Source organism: Macrotis lagotis, chromosome 2, assembly GCF_037893015.1.
Source record: "Macrotis lagotis isolate mMagLag1 chromosome 2, bilby.v1.9.chrom.fasta, whole genome shotgun sequence".
Classification (NCBI taxonomy): domain Eukaryota; kingdom Metazoa; phylum Chordata; class Mammalia; order Peramelemorphia; family Peramelidae; genus Macrotis; species Macrotis lagotis.
In genome coordinates, this window is record NC_133659.1 from 94,722,686 (window position 1) to 94,740,414 (window position 17,729).

At 33.5% G+C, this 17,729-nt stretch overlaps 1 protein-coding gene across 2 annotated transcripts in view; it reads left to right on the forward strand.

Moving 5' to 3' along the window:
• The window catches only part of LOC141512916 (complement factor H-related protein 3-like), a 133,607-nt gene that overhangs the window by 23,250 nt on the left and 92,628 nt on the right, over window positions 1-17,729 (forward strand). For both annotated transcript variants that reach the window (XM_074222278.1, XM_074222277.1), the window contains exons 5-6: window positions 490-666; window positions 13,838-14,017. In XM_074222278.1, coding sequence (XP_074078379.1) covers window positions 490-666; window positions 13,838-14,017 — 357 coding nt within the window. The remainder of the gene's footprint in view (window positions 1-489; window positions 667-13,837; window positions 14,018-17,729) is intronic.

The following is a 17,729-nucleotide window of genomic DNA, read 5'->3' on the forward strand; positions in this document are numbered from 1 at the left end:
AGATCTTGCATACAGAAATGGCATTCATTTCTTCTGCCATCTCAAGCATTACACTGACCATACCCATGCACTAAAAATTTTTATCATGACCTCTGCTTCACAGAATCCCTCTCTTAAAAACTCAATTTATGCCCTACCTTATACATGAAACATTTCCTCTTCTACAAAATTTTGTAACTTCCTTCTCACTCCTCCTTGTATTTAAATACTCAATGTTAATTTTATTCATTATCTTTATATTTATATGTGTTTTATATGTGTTCTTATTGTCTTTGACTCTCACAACACCTAAACATAATAAGAAATTAATGAATGCTTGCTCATAGAGTAATAATTATTCTTCTCTGACCTTATATTGAGTGAATTTTTAATGAATTTCATTTACATTAAAATCTGCAATCTTTTCTTATGAATATGGATATAAGTTTTTCTTTTACCATGCTATTGATATTCTAATTGGTTTTTTTTTTTTACTTTTCTCATCTACAGGAGAGTGTCTCTTTTCTGGATTAGCACATGGTCATTTTTGGCCAAGAAAAGTTTTTCATAAGCAAGGTGATGAAATAAAAGTCCAATGTGATTATGGATACAGTCTTCCAAATAATCAAGAAAAAATCATCTGTACCAAACAAGGCTGGTCTACTGAACCAATGTGTAAAAGGAGTGGTAAGTACTGCATTGCCCTACTGCATTGATAGCCTTCCATGTATATCATGTTTGTTTTCTAAAAGAAAATAAAAGATAGCAGTGGCCACTTTTGTGCCATAGGCTGCCACATGAATCATTCAAGCCTTAATATTTTAGTTTTATGAACCTTCCAAAACTGTTCCAATACTCTGTGTCATTTTCTATTCTGTCTAAATATTTGTCAGATTCAAGCACCATTTAAATGCAGCACTACTTCTGTCAAACTAGTTCCATCTGTTAGAAGTCTGATATGTGGTCCACACTCAGCAATCCTTAAGAGTGTGAATCATTTGCTTCCCATTTTCCTACTATCACTGTCAGATGCTTAGCATACTGTAGCTTAGGAAAATGAAACTGGACTCTGTGTAAACCATCTTCTTTGGTAATGGGAAAAGAAGTCTGGATGAAAAGATACCAGAGAGAACAGTTAATCTGTACAAAACACATAGCAAACCACTCACCAAAATGACAGAGTAGTTCTGGAAGAGGCAGAATTCTTAAATTAATGACTGCTTCCAGAATTACCATACCAGTGGCCTAAAAGTGAGGGTCCATCATAGAATATTTGGCACAGGACTTTTAAGACTCTCTCACTATGTAATGGTCATTACATTTCCATACGGTGATGATTACAATAAATAGTTTCAATGACAATGATAATTTTTTTAAATGTATTACACTTGAAAATGAAAATTACATTAGAAAAATGAGCCATCTGTTTGGAATACAAGGGGATTTTTTGTTTTGTACAAGAAAAAAAATCTTTAAAAGAATATAGTCTATGTTAAATATATATGGCAAATTCACTTTTTAGTTCTTTTATTATATACATTCCTACATACATACATAATATACTTTTCTCAAGCAATCATTTATTAAGGCTTTATCTTGAGTCAAGGAGAGAGGGTTCAAAGAGGATAAACACCCAACTTCATAGGGCAAAAATTCTTGTGAAGGGAAATGCTGCACATCTCCAGAAAAAATAAATACAAAATATATATTGACAAGTTTCTTTTAAATATAGTCCATTGAACTGGGCTCTGAAGGAAGATAATTTTTAAGAGAGTAAATAATTAGGGCACAGTCTCAGTAAAGATACAGAGAGAAAGGACACAGGGCACCGAGAATACAGAAAGAAATCTAGTTTGGTCATCATATAGAGAATATGTAAAATGATGTGGAATTATGTAATGGGCTTAGAAAAGCAAAACTTAAAAGATATGTGTTCTCCTTTAATTTTTTCAAGACAAAGAAACTAAGTTTTCTTTGTAAACATGACTTTGTCCATTCAAAGTAGAAAGTAAAAGAGACTTTCATTAAACAGGATGGATTTTAATATCTTTTCATTAAAGAACAATAGGACATTTGATGAGCTGAGGAAATATTTTGATATTCCATCTATGGTACAAAAATTTTGAATGAGCACTACTGACTATGACCCTCACTCTAGCCTATAGAAAAGATTATCTTTCAATTCTCATCTTGCTTTGTCCTTTGGTTCTCTCTACAACCCCTCTGGTTGAAGGATCTTTCTTCTATGCTTGGCTTTCTATGGTTGTCATCGATGGGACCTAGGATACGTTGAAGGAGGAGGGTTACTCCTTTCCTTTCCCTGTTTTTCTTTCCACATAGAAAAACAATAATTACTAGAGGAATTAACTTTTTTGCAATGTTGGAACATAAGGCATTTCAGTCTTAATGTTCTCCATATATAAAATGTCAAAAATCAGGGAACTATTAAGAATGCTTATTTAGGGTCATCTAGGTGGCACAGTGGATAGACCCTTGGCCCTGGAGTCAGGAGGACCTGAATTCAAATCCAACCTCAGACACTTAATAGTTACCTAACTGTGTGACCTTGGGCAAGTCACTTAACCTCATTCCTTACCCAAAAAAAAGAATGCTTGTTTGGACTTCTGGCCAAGATGGATTTCCAGCCAAGAAGACAGGCACTGAGCTAAGGTCTTCTGGTTTCCCCTAAGAAATAACATGGAAGAAACCTCTTAACAGAAATCTTATCTATAAAACCAAGAAAGAGAAGCTAGGAGAACATCTACCTCAAGGTCTGTCTCCTGGGATTGTGGGTGAAATGGGGGCAAAGGAGCCAGCAGGAGAGCTTGACTAACCTAAGATCAGCCGGGGAGGTTTTGGGAGGATGGACCCAGGGTCCAAGACCATGGAGGCTTTGGTTATGGGAGCAGAGGTCTGGGAAGCCCCAGCATAGAGAGTTGAAGAGTGCTGCTGGACATCGATCCCCTCAGCTCAGGCTTCGAGCTCGATACTTTCAGTGGAGCCCCCTCCCAGAGGAAATATAGTAACAGCCCCCCTTTCCCACCCCCAGGCTCATGTATAGGCAGCAGAACTCCTTCAGCTGAAAGAGAGATTAACAACCTCCCCAAAAGCCCAGCCCACATTGTTCAAGGATAATTCAGACCCTGCTGCCCCAACTCACTCCCTCCAGGACTAGGGAGAAGGCCTCAAACATTCAGAGAAAGCAATTAGCACTCCCTACTGGCCGGCCCACTTGGACTTACTTAGCCAAGTGAATAAAGTCACTAGAGTTTTCAAAATCAAACCTCTGTGAGCCAGTTCCTCACCCAACACAAAATACTAGAAAATGAAGAAAAGTCAGTGGAAAGGGGGTTGATAGAAAACTACCTAGAAGATAAAGACCCTGACTCAGAGAGATCTAGAACCTCAGAGAAGAATATGAATTGGTCTCCAGTCCAGAAAGACTTCCTAGAAGAAATTAGGAAGAAGTTTAAAAAGCAATTGGAAAGGGGCGGCTAGGTGGCTCAGTGAATAGAGCACCAGCCTTGGAGTCAGGATTACCTGGGTTCAAATCTGACCTCAGACACTTAATAATTACCTAGCCATGTGGCCTTGGGCAAGCCACTTAACCCCATTACCTTGAAAAAAAAGGAAAAAATCAATTGGAAAAAGAAACTCAAGAGAAAGTTAAGATCTCACAAGAAAACAAATCCTTGGAAAATACATTTGGACAAATAATAAAAAAGTAATTCTCTCAAAACCTCAATTGGGTAAATACAAAAATAAAATAATTCTCTCAAAACTACACTTGGACAAATGGAAAACTCCTTCAAAGATAGAATTGACCAATTGGAAAAAGATTTGCAAAAGGTAAATGAAGAAAATTCTTCTCTAAAAAAAAAAGAATACAATCTGTGGAAACTAATGACTTCATGAGACAACAAAAATCTGTTAAATAAAACCAAAAAAATCAAAAAAATAAAAGAAAATGTAAAATACCTCACTAATAAAACCACTAACCTCGAGAACAGAATGATGAGAGACAACCTAAGAATCATTGGGCTTCCTGAAAATATTGAAGAGAAAAAAAAAGCCAGGAGCTAATATTTCAAGATTTAGTGATGTGAACTGCCATGATATCATGGAACCAGAGGACAAAATAGTTATTGAAAGAATACATCAATCCCCTCTGGAAAGGGATACAAAAATGAAAACACCAAAGAATATTGTGGCCAAAGTCCAGAACTATCAGATAAAAGAGAAAATCCTGCAAACAGCCAGAAAGAAACAATTTAGATACCAAGGAGCCACAGTAAGGATTACACAGGACCTGATTGCATCAACATTAAGGGATCAGAGGTGCTGGAATTCAATATTCTGAAAAGCAAGGGATATTGGAATGTAGCCAAGAATACACATCCAGAAAAACTGAGCCTTCTCTTCCAGGGGAAAAGATGGACATTTAAAAAATAGGAGACTTCCATTTTTTCCTGATGAAAAGACCAGAGCTAAATAGAAAATTTGGACATCAAACAGGGGACACAAGAAACACATAAAAAGGTTAAAAGGGGTGAGTTAAAGAAAATAAAACTGCTATCCAATAAGATGAAACTGGCTATATCCCCACCTGAGAGAAATATTCTCATAATTCTCAACAATCATAACTCTATTAGAAAGAATATATACTTAGCCAGAAGTGATGAACATGCATGACTTATCCATGACTCTGACAGAATGATTTAAAAACAATATCTCCTTAGGAAGGGGGGGCAGTAAAGAGACAGGAGAATGGAAGAATGGGGTAAATCACATTGGACTTATTGCAATAGGGGGAAGAAGGGAGGAGATGAGAACTGCCTGAATCTTATTCTCATCAGATTAGGCCTAAAATTAACATACACACACACACACACACACACACACACACACACACACACACACAGAATTAAGTTGAGAAACTTATCTTATCTTTCAAATATATAAATTGGAAAGGGGAAGGGGGAGGAAAAGGGGAACTAACAAAAGAAAGAAGGGGCAAAGGGAAAGGGGAAAGAAAGGAAAGGATGTTAGATACAAGGATGAAAATATGCTGAAGGTGGTGGTATTCAGAAACAAAATATGGGGAAATATGGATAAAGTGAAAAAAGAAAAAATATAAGCAGAGAGAAGATAGTAAGGAGGGCAATGAAGAGTTAGTAATTATAACTTTGAATATGAATGGGATGAAAACTCCCTTAAAACATAAGCAAATAGCAGACTGGATTAAAAACAAGAATCCTACAATATGCTGCTTACAAGAAAAAATTTTTGAAACAAAAGACATACATACAGAGTAAAGGTAAAAGATTGGAGTAAAATATATTTTGCTTCAGCTGAAGTGAAAAAAGCAGGGGTAGCAATCCTTATCTCAGACAAAGCAGCTGCAAAAATAGATCTCATTAAAACAGATAAGGAAGGAAACTATATCCTACTAAAAGGTACTATAGATAATGAAGCAATTTCAATACTAAATATGTATACACCAAGTGGTATAGCATCCACATTTTTAGAGGAGAAGTTGAATGAGTTACAGGAAGACATAGACAGCAAAACTCTGCTAGGGAGAGACTTCAACCTTCCGCTTTCAGATTTAGATAAATCTAAATATAATAAACAAGAAGGAAATTAAGGAGGTAAATAGAGTGTTAGAAAAATTAGACATGATAGACCTTTAGAGAAAGTTGAATGGAGATAGAAAGGAATATACCTTTTTCCCCCATAGTATGTGGCACTTACACAAAAATTGACCATGTACTAAGGCATAAAAACCTAATAATCAAATTCAGAAAGGCAGAAATAGTGAATACATCCTTCTCAGATCATAATGCAATAAAAATCACATGCCTTAATGGGCCAGGGAGAAATAGACCTAAAACTAATTGGAAACTAAATAACCTCATTTTAAAGAATGAGTAGATCAAACAACAAATTATAGAAAGAATTAATGATTTCATCCTAGATAATGACAATAATGAGACAACATACCAAAACTTATGGGAAACAGCCAAGGCAGTTGTCAGGGAATATATTATATCTTTAAATGCTTACAGGAATAAATTGGAGAAAGAGGAAATCAATGACTCAAACATGCAGCTAAAAAAAAGTAGAGAAAGAACAAATTAAAAACCCTCACATACCCATTGGAAATTCTAAAAATTAAAGGAGAAATTAATAAAATCAATATCAAGAAAACAATAGAATTAATAAATAAAATGAAGAGTTAGTTTTATGAAAAAAAACAATACAATTGATATACCTCTGATTAATTTCATAAGAAAGTAGAAAACCAAATTACCAGTATCATAAATGGAAAAGGTGAACTCACCACCAATGAGAAAGAAAATAAAGTAACAATGCGGAATTATTTTGCCCGTTTGCTAATAAATTTGATAATCTAAGTGAAATGGATTAATATTTACACAAATATGAGTTGCCCAGATTAAATGAAGAGGAAATTAAATCTTTAAATAACCCAATCTCAGAAAAAGAAATTCAGTTAGTCATTATTGAACTCCCTAAGAAAAAATCTCCAGGGACAGATGGATTAACAAATGAATTCTAGCAAACAATTAAGGAACAATTGGTTCCAATTCTATATAAACTCTTTAGCAAAATAGGTGAGGAAGGAACTCTGCTGAAGTTTTTCTATGACACCAATATTGTGCTGATACCTAAATCAAGAAGAGTCAAAACAGAGAAAGAAAATTATAGACCTATCTTCTTAATGAATATAGTTGCAAAAATCTTAAATAAAATCTTAGGAAAGCAATTACAGAAAGTTATCACTAGGATAATATTCTATTCCCAATTAGAATTCATCCCAGGAATGCAAGCTTAGTTCAATATTAGGAAAAACTATTAGTTTAATTAACTATATCAATAACAAACCTATCAGAAATCATATAATTATATCAATAGATGCTGAAAAAGCCTATGACAAAATCTAACACCCATTTCTACTAAAAACACTAGAGAGCATAGGAATAAATGAATCGTTCCTTAGAATGATGAGCGGAATCTATCAGAAACCCCAAGCAGTATTATATGTAATGCAGATAAGCTAGAAGTATTCCCAATAAGATCAGGAGTGAAGCAAGGATGCCATTATGGAGAAATAAAAAGTCAAGAATTTCCAGGGATTTAATGAAAAAAAATGTGCAAAAGAAGGTTGTCTAGACTTATCAGATCTAAAATTATATTATAAAGCATAAGTCATCAAAACTGTTTGGTATTGGCTAAGAAATAGAGTTGTGAATCAGTGGAATAGACTAGGTGCAATAGCAGGAAATGATTATAGCAATCTGTTGTTTGATAAACTCAAAGAATTCAGCTATTGGAATAAAAATTCTCTCCTATAAAAACTGTTGGGAAAATTGGAAGTTAGTATGGCAGAAACTCAGATTAGAACAACAAACACCTCACACCTTTTATCAAGATAAGATCAAAATGGAAACTGAATTTACAAATAAAAGACAATATTGTAAGTAAACTAGGAGGTCAAAGAATAGTTTACCTATCAGATCTATGGAAAGGGAAGCAGCTGATAACCAAGGAAAAGATGGAGAACATCACTAAAAAACAAACTAGATGATTTTGATTACATTAAATTAAAAAGCTTTTGCACAGTCAAAACCACTGTAACCAAGATCAAAAGAAATGCAGTAAATTGGGAAACAATTTTGACAACTAGCATTTCTGACAAAGGACTCATTTCTAAAATATATAGAGAACTGAGTCAAATTTATTTTTAAAAAAGCCATTTCCACAATTGATAAATCATCAAAGGATATATGGAAGCAATTTACAGATGAGGAAATCAAAGTGATCCATAGTCATATGAAAAATTGCTCTAAATCACTACTTATTAGAGAAATGCAAATTAAAACATCACTAAGACCACCTCATACCTCTCAGACTGGCCATATGACCAGAAAGGACAATGATCAATATTGGAAGGCATGTGGGAAATCTGGGACACTAATATAATTTTGGTGGAGTTGGTGAACTCATCCAGCCTTTCTGGAGAGCAATTTGGAATTATGCCCAAAGGGCAATAAAGATGTGCATCCCCTTTGATCCAACAATATCTCTACTGGGTCTATAACTTGAAGAGATCATGAAACAGACTAAAAACATTATTGTACAAAAATATTCATAGCAGCTCTATTTGTGGTAGCAAAGAATTGTAAATCGAGTGAATGTCCAACAACTGAGGAATGGGTGAACAAATTGTGGTATATGTATGTTATGGAATACTATTGTTCTATTAGAAACCAGGTGGGATTGGAATTCAGAGAAGCCTGGAGGAATTTGCATGAACTGATGTTGAGCAAGATGAGCAGAACCAGAAGAACACTGTACACCATAACAGCAACACAGAGTTGATGATCAGTCTTAATGGACTTGCTCATTTCATTAGTGAAATATTCAGGGACAATTTTAGTATGGAGAATACTATCTGGGGGGTCAGGGGAGGGATGTAAGATTAGGGGGAAAATTGTAAAATTCAAAATAAAATCTTTAATGGAGAATACTATCTGTTTCCAAAAAAAGAATTATGTAAACAAAGACTAAAGACTATTACTTTTAATTATAAAATAAAGTTATCTTATGCAATCTTGCTATCTCTTATATTTTTTTTCTTAAGGATCTGATTTCTCTCTCATTGCATTCAATTTAGATCAATGCAAAGCATGGAAACAATGTAAAGACTTAAAGACTGCGGGGGGGGGCAGGGGAGGGATGTGAGAATTGGGGAAAAATTGAAAAATCCAAAAATAAATAAATAAATCAAAGATTAAAAAAAGAATTCTTATTTGAGTTTTTGTTCCACTGTCAAAATTAAATTGTACTGCAAGTAAATGACTCTGCAATATTAAATCCCTTAAGTCAGTTTATCATTTGTGTCCATTACTCAGTTCCTTGACATTAAAAAAACTTGTCATAAGGTTCTTTTCCCAAATTAACAAAATATATTTTTAAGATATTGTAGAAAGTTTACTTCCAACTTCTCCTTTATTATAGATGATTTTAAAATGAGCTCTGAGAAAAAAAATTCTGAATTTTGCTGTAATATTGGCTCTTTCTAGATTAAATTAAAGAAAATTGGTAAGGATCATGAAGGTGAAGTTAATGTGGGTCAAGATATATGTCTTCAAAAAATGATTTGTCTCCATTTTTTTCTTTCCCACCAGCTCTCTCTCTCTCTCTCTCCATATATGTATGTATATATATATATATATACACATATTTGTACTTATATATGTATGTATTTATACATTTATATAGATATAGATATAGATATAGATATAGATATAGATATAGATATAGATATAGATATAGATATAGATATAGATATAGATATAGATATAGATATAGATATCATCTGTTAAAACAAAACAATTTCTTAAGTACAGCCATTATAAGTAAAATAAAGTTCTTTGTATACTTTTTGCTCCTCTCTAGGGTTAAAGATTATTCAGGTATGACAAGTCTTCTGAAACATTCTAGAGAAAATAAGTGAAGAAACAATTTAATTACACAATTAAATCAGAAAGATAGAGATATGGATAAGGGTCGAAAGATGACTTGGATAACAATACAGTTTTTTTCCCATACAAACTTCTCTTTCTTCATGCCAACCCTTAGTATGAAGACTCCAGCCCTTAGTATGAAGTATGAAGATACATGTTGATACCAACAAATATATTCCTATCTTTGATTTAGAAGGGAAATAATATTTAGAAAGAATTAAAAATCAATGGGAAGAGAGAAAATTGAAGAAAGAGAAAGAAAGGGGGCATAGAAGTGAAGAGGAAAAGAAAACGAAAGTGAAAAAGAACTTGGAATAGGAGGAATATGTTGGCACCTAAATGTAAAATATGGAAGGGAGAAGTGGAGGAAAAATAAAAAAGATAAAGCCATTGAATCTTAGTAAAGTAAGGAAGAAATAGAGAATGGCAAAAGAGAACAGTAGGGGAGAAAAGAGATAGAGGAAATGTTGAAATTCTTTGAATTATTACGCATTTATTCTAATAATCATTTTATGAAACTTTTATCCACCAAATATGTAAGGTGATAGGGATATAAAACTTAAAGGAAAAAAATTTCTTACTTTTAGGTAATTCATATTCTGTTGGAGGACTACAAAATGTAACTAGCCATGCCCATATAAGATTATTTGAAAAGAAAGTTCATAGTGAATAATTCAAAGCATCAGAAAAGGCTTACCTGAGGCAACTACTTGTTACATCAGATAGAGACCTGAGCTTGGGATCATTAAAATTCATTTGTATGAGTTCAAATTTGGTCTCAGACACTTACTAGTTATGAAACCCCAGGCAAGTCACTTCACCCTATCTACCTCAGTATCCTATTTATAAAATGAGCTAGCGAACTAAATTGTAATCCACTCTACTATTTTTGCCAAAAAGAAAAAGAAAAGAAACCAAAATGGAGTCAAAAAATGACTCAACAGCAACAATATACAAAATTGTCTTCAGGATAAAATATTAAAAAAGAAAATGTTTCCCCTAAGAAAATGACTGTTGAATTGAACCTTGAAAGGTGTTATGCCAGTTTAGAATTAGTGCAAAACCCAAGAAATGACATTTTTATGCTCCCATTTGGGGAAGGGATAAAACAAGCATTGCTAAGAAATATTGGGGTAACTTCTCAGGCTCTTTTCCCAAACTAACAAAACGTATTTTTAAGATATTGTAGAAAGGCTACTTCCAACTTCTCCTTTATGATTTTAGGTCATTTAATTGATGATGTGATTTTAGTAATCTGACGTTGCAAAGCCAGGACTTAAGAGGTGGAGCTTTTTTCCTCAATTACACGTAAAAAAATTTCAACATTCATTTTTTGTAAATGTTTCAGTTTCACATTTTTCTACCTCTGCCCTGTCCCTCCCCCCAACCAAAGATATCAAGTGAACTGACGTTATACAGGTACAGTCATTTGTAACATATTTCCATATTGATCATATTATGCATGGGAAAGATAAAACAAAAAATAAATTTTAAAAAGTGAATATACTTTGATCTGCATTCAGACTCCAAAGTCCTTTTAAAGGTGCAATTAAAAAAAAAATAGATAGGTGACCGGCAATGAAATTCCTTCAAATAACCCATTAAAACAATTGCAAGATAGTTCTTACTCACATGTTCCATTTGCTATATCATTTCCAAAACTGAACTTTGAGAAATGAATTTATTTTCCAGAGCTAATTAGGGATAAAGAACAGGTAATTTCCCCATGACAATCCATATTTACTTAGGCTTGGACTCTATTTTAGATGATAATTATAAAGTCATGAGATACTAGATTATGTGGAAGAGTTATGTTTTTTTTTTATTGGGCTTCAGGGGCAATGGGTCAATAGCATAGCAGGCAAAAAATCTAATTCATTCTTAGGTTGCAGTAACAGAAACAGGAGATCTTGAGGAAGGGGGAGGGGAGGAATGAGAAGGTTGATATTCCTGTTGTACAGTCCTGCTGAACCCACATCTAATATATTAAGTTCATGTCTAGGTGTCATATTTTAGTAAAAAATATTGAAACTCATAGGAGAATGAAAGGGGTAATAAAGGGATTGGAAGTTATATAAGAGAAAGATCAGTTAGCAATCATCATGGGTAACATGCTGTGTCTCCTCTCAGTCTCTTCTTAACTCTCTGCAATCTCATTTTATTTCCTTATTATTTTTTGCAAAGTTACCAATGCTTACTCAAATCTAATGAACTTTAAACAATCCTAATTATTTTGACCTCTCTGGCAGCAGATGAATTTGTTGATCATTTCTCCTGTCGAGATAGCTTTTTCTCTCTTCTTATTTTCCTCCTACCTCTCTAATCATCCTACAACCAATATTAATTCAATTATGAGAGTGCACTGAGCCTCTCTCCTTCCTCTTTTATCTTTTTTCTTTATAATTTACCACCTGGTGAATTCATTGGCTTCCATGAGTTCAATTATCATCTTTATGTAGATCAGTCAAAGTTCTATATATCCAGCCCTAGTATCTTTCTTAAGCTCAAGTCCCAAATTACCTACTATTTTTGGATATTTTAAATTAAATATGTCATAACAATCTCAAACTCATTAAGTCAAACAAAAAATTAATAATCTTTCCTCTCCCTAATCACTCTCTTCTTTCAAACTTCACTAAGGTTGCAACACAAATTTATCAGCAGTTCATTCTCACTAAGACCATAGATACAATCTCATGCTAGATCTTGTCATTTCAACCATTACAATATCTCATATTATACAACCGCTACTCCCTTTCTTATAGTCCCATCATAAATAAGGCTCTACTTTCCACTTGTCTGGAATATTGCTTTAGTCTTCTGCTTAGTAATCATGCCTCAAATCTTGTGCCACTCTAATCTGTTTTTTAATCTGTAGAGACAATGATTTTCTTTTAACCAAGTCATACCCTTTCTCAATAAACTCCTTGTTTTGTCCAAGATTAAAGATAAAATCCCTTGGCATTTAAGGCTCTTTGCAACCAGGTGTTTTCTTACTTTTTCTGATCTTTTTCCATTTTATTTCTTTTTACACTGTAGTAATTGATTCATACTAACCTTACTTGCTACCCTATGCCTTTGTCCTTGCTGTTTCCCTTGTTCAGTGAATGCTATTCTCTTTGCCTCTATCTCTTAGTTTCTCTGTGTTCATTCAAGATCCAACTTAAATTCCACTTTATGCAAGAAGCTATTTCTAGTCATTCTAGCTTCTAATTACTTCCTCTCTGAGATTACTTTTCACATCAAATTGTATGGTCTTAATTATTTATGGTTTATTCTTCCTTATTAAAAATGTGAACCCCTTAAGAATTAGTATACCTATTTTGTATTTCTTTGTCTTAAGCAGTGTTTGGCAGATAGGATATGTTTATTTACTAAATGACTGAGTGTAGGAATGTTATGTGGAAGAGGGATTAGATTTATTTTTATTGGCTGCAGAGGACAAGGCTAACTGCAAGTAGGAGAGCTGGAGAAAAACAAAGGCTCAATGTAAGGAAAACTTCCTAATAGTTATTACTATCAAAAAGTAAAATAGGCAACCCTGCTGGTAGGAAAGATTCCATAGAAAAAGTAGCATTTTTCATTGACTTTGTCAGATAAGGACAAGGGAGTTGGAGAGCCAGATTTGAATGAAAGGGTCAATGATAAAACTGATATCTATTTAGTAACCTATGTAGGTAGGTTCCCAATCAATGAAAGTCTTCAGTTAGAGGTTTGATGATCAATTGTGGAGAATAATTTAGAGAGGATAATTCATATGAGCCAGACTAGATTCCTCTTAAAGTCTTTTATAGCACTGCATTATTTTTGTCCTGTGATTTCCAGCCCCCAATCCAATAGTCAGTTGCCTCAGTGACTTGAAATCACATTTCTGGAAAGAAATACTATTCTAAACTAAACTAATTCTCACACTGACAAACTGGTTTGAAAACTCCTAAGAAATTCAAAAATGCCTGAGAAAATATCAGAGGTACCCAGATATGGCCTGCTAAACTACTAATGAAAACATACCCTTCCTCCAAATTCCTGGGTATGTCAGAACTCCCACCCAGAGGATCGCCTCTAGCCACAGAATCTATACATCCTCAAGGATTTAGACTACATGGACCTATAATTGAAAGTTCTCCAACAATCTTAGGAGTGAACAAATGTTAACAGTGTTACCGTTTTAAGGTCGTTTCAATTAATGAAGTAGCTTGGTTTTTATAAAACTAATTCCTTTTGATGCCAATGTTTTATTTATTGCTTTTCTATAAAGACAATAATGAACTTATAACAATAATTTCCTTGTGATTCTTCCCTTTCAGAAGTGTGCATACTCAACAATACTGTTGATAATGGATATTTTTCTGAAGCAAAGCAAGTTTACCTTGTTTATACAATAGCAAGGTATCAGTGCAAAGAAGGATACACAACAACAGATGGAAAAAGAGAAGGATCAATCACATGTGGGCAACAAGGATGGTTGGATCAACCAAAGTGTATCAGTGAGTATGCAATGTTTGATTCACTCTCTTTCTGAATGTAGTTAGGAATATATCTTCTACTCTACCTCATCTATAGGTAAAGAATGGTTTTATTCAATTCAATCAAAGACAGATGATCCTATTTTAAGCACTTGCAAATTTGAAACATATCCTGGAATAGTGGGGGGAAATAATAACATTGAATTGGTTCCTAAATTCTAATCTTTTTTTCATTCCTAACTAAAATGACTATAGTTGTCCAACAACAGACAAGTTATTCAACCTCTCCAGGCCTCTGTATTCCAGTCCAGGAATTACAACTGTGATATGATAGACTTTGATTTGGATCTACAATGAGCTTTGATTCTATAAGAACTTATTTAAACTTTTTGTTCTCAATTCCTTGGTTTTGTTTTTGTTATAGTTCTTGCTGTTGTTGTTTTAATAATGAGGTTGTTAGTCTAGATTATCTCTAAAGTCTTTTTCACTTCATCATTTAGATACTAATATACATAGCAAAATATGAAAGAATAGTGACAGAGATAAAACTCTGTGTTTCCCAAGAACAAAAAGAAATTACTTGCAGAGGAGAGATTAGGAAAGATTCTATAGGAAAAAAATAGCATTTTTCATTGGCTTTGGAGAATAAAGACAAAGAATCTGAGTGAAGGGGTCAAAGATTAAGCTGATCTCTATTTAGTAAGAAGGAGCAATAACAATTACATAAAATAGAAGCAGTAACATCTGAGGAATAGAAATTAAAGTGTCTTGAAAGATCCTTATGGGAATGAAGTAAAGACTAGCAAATTGCCTTCTGTGGGGATGGGGGGAGGAAAGTGAGATTGGGGGAAAAATTGTAAAACTAAAAATAAATAAAACCTTTCTAAAATTAAAAAAGAGGGACCTGAGTGACCCTATGTGAGATAAATGTTTTAAAAAAAGATTTAGTTGAAGAATATAACTTTCTGTTTGCAATATGTCCTCTTATAAATATGGTAGGACAAAATTATGTTTTGGCACTTTGGGAGTAAGAAATATTATTTTATGACAGTGAGTAGGAAAATCCAGAGCAACTTTATTCACTATTGAGCAGGAAATGCCAAGCATTTGCCAAACATTGTTTGTAAACAAACATCAGCCTAGAAGTATAGTGTGCTGTCCCAAAATAAACTAATATGCTATCTTACCAAGTATAAATATATATTTATAAAAAGTTTTTCTATTACAATTTATACAGAAAAATCATGAGTCTCTCATTCTCATCTTAACGATTTTATCAGTAAGTCATAACTATGGAAAAATGAAACTGATTAATAATTGTATAAAGTAATCATTTATCATATTTGAAAATCATTTTACTATCTGGACTATACCTTATCTTCTCACACTTTTAATCTTCTATCGCTTTTTACAGAAACCATTTGTTTCTACTTTTTAGTATGACTCTTTTTACTCTGTATATATTATCTTCCCTCCTCCTTCCAGTTCAGTAATAACATCTATTTGCATAGTTTTTGTCCTCTATCATAATATGTTGAGCTATATTCTCTCATTCAACCCCCATGATACCTGTGGAGTAAGCAGAACCCTCATTCCAAATTCACAGATAACAAAAAAGCAGAGAAATTCTCAAAAGTCATTGAAAAAATATGGTAGATAATAAAGAATAACCCACCTGCTAATGGAATCTGACATATTTTTGCATCATTTATCATATTTTAGGTTACTTTTATAATTTTCTAAAAGACTTCTTTTTGCTGTTTTTTGGGGGGGGCAAGACAATGAGGTTAAGTGACTTGCCCAAGGTCACACAGCTAGGTAATTATTAAGTGTCTGAGACCAGATTTGAACTCAGGTTCTCCTGACTTTTCAGGGCTGGTGTGCTATCCCATGCACCACCTAGCTGCTCCCTAAAAGACTTTGAAACTTAAATAATGTCACAGTAAGAAAAGCAACAGCTGTTGAGTAGTCAATCAATATTTTTAAGTACCTATAATGTGCTAGCACTATTCTAAGCTCTACAAAGAAAGGCAAAAAATAGTCCCTGCTATCAAGGAGCTAAGGAAGGAAGCGCTGCTTATTGTAGGGGAGAGTTTAAAAAGCTGAAGTGAAGGAGACAGTGAAATAATTTCTAAAACCATCAAGCAAGAATTATCTACAATGAGACATGGATGCCCATTACCACCACAATTATTTAATTTTGTTTCAGAAATACTAGCTAAAACAATAAGGAAAGATAAAGAATTGGAAGGAATTACAATATGCAATTATGAAATAAAACTTTTACCTTTTTCAGTGAGTAGGATGGCATCCTTAAGGAATCCTAGGGAATCAATGAATAAAGAATTGAAACAGTTTCAGCAAAGTTGAAGCACATAAAATAAACCTATACAAATCATCAACAGTTCTATGTGTTACCAAAAAAAAAAAGAGAAATTCCATTTAAAATAACTGCAGGGACAATGGACCAAAGAATTTGGAATTCAATTTTTTGAATAAATGCTAAAAATACTTTATATAAAACAGAAATATTTGGTGAAATCAAAATATAATGAAAAAGAACAACAAATAAATTACTGTATCATAGTGTATAATAATTAAGTATGAATACTATTGGAGTGTTTGGGGGGAGAGAATGTTATGGATGACTTGAATATCACAAAGATATATTAGATTCTGTGGAGAAAGCTTGAGAGCAGCTCAAAAGTGATCAACCTTAATATTATCTTTTTTCTGGAAATTACTGACAGAAAATAGAGTTAAAAATAAAATGAATCAGAATTCCTGGTCTGAAATATTTATTGATTGTTTTATTATAATGCTGATCACAGAAACTATGTCTTGAAAGGCAGGAGAAAGAATTTGTGACTGAAGAAACTTTTTCCCCCTCTCTTGATGGGCCAATTTTGAATTTGAGCAACTGTCTTTTAGGAGGTTGGGTTTTCCTGTGTTTTAGAATACTTCTGTGTGTTGGGAAAAAATGTAAACTACCTAATATGTTGAAAATAGAGAAGATGGGAAAGTTTGGCAATGATTAATCTATAAACAAATTCAGCAACTGCTTCTGATTTTTTTCCACATTCTCTAGGACATTATATATAGTAGCAAGACACAGGCAGTCACTGGTGATGGGTGGGGAAAAAAAGCTCAGCAAATACTCCTCTCTCTATTCTTCAATTTTCCTTTTAGAATATAAAGAAAATTATATTGGTATTGAGCAAATTGTTGAGAGTTGCTGAGTGTGTTTATTTGTTTTTAGATACAAAACCAAGCCGCACTTGTCACAACATTAACTCTCACTTTATCTGGACTTCTGTTTCCTAAGAAAGTATTATTTTAATCATCAAGTTTGAGGGGAAGCAAGATCAGGTACTGATGTGTACAAAACAAAACAAAACATATCAGCTAGTGATTGGGAATCAGAGGTATCCTTTTACTACCATCTAATATTGTTTCTGAGAACAATTCCTGAGAAGAGCTAATGATGTTGCAACCTAAATTTCTTTGTAGAGCAGCTCCAGTTTCTTATTTTTCATCTCAATCTGTTTTGAATTTCTGAATTTATTAGTTGAGGCAACGGCCTGTCAGTGGAATGAGTGCTCGTCCTGCAGACAGGAAAACTTGAATTCAAATCCTGCCTCATGCAGTTGTTATGTGTCCCTGGATAAGACACTTTATCTCACTGTTTCAGTTTCCTCATCTGTAAAATGGTGATGGTAACAATAGTAACCAT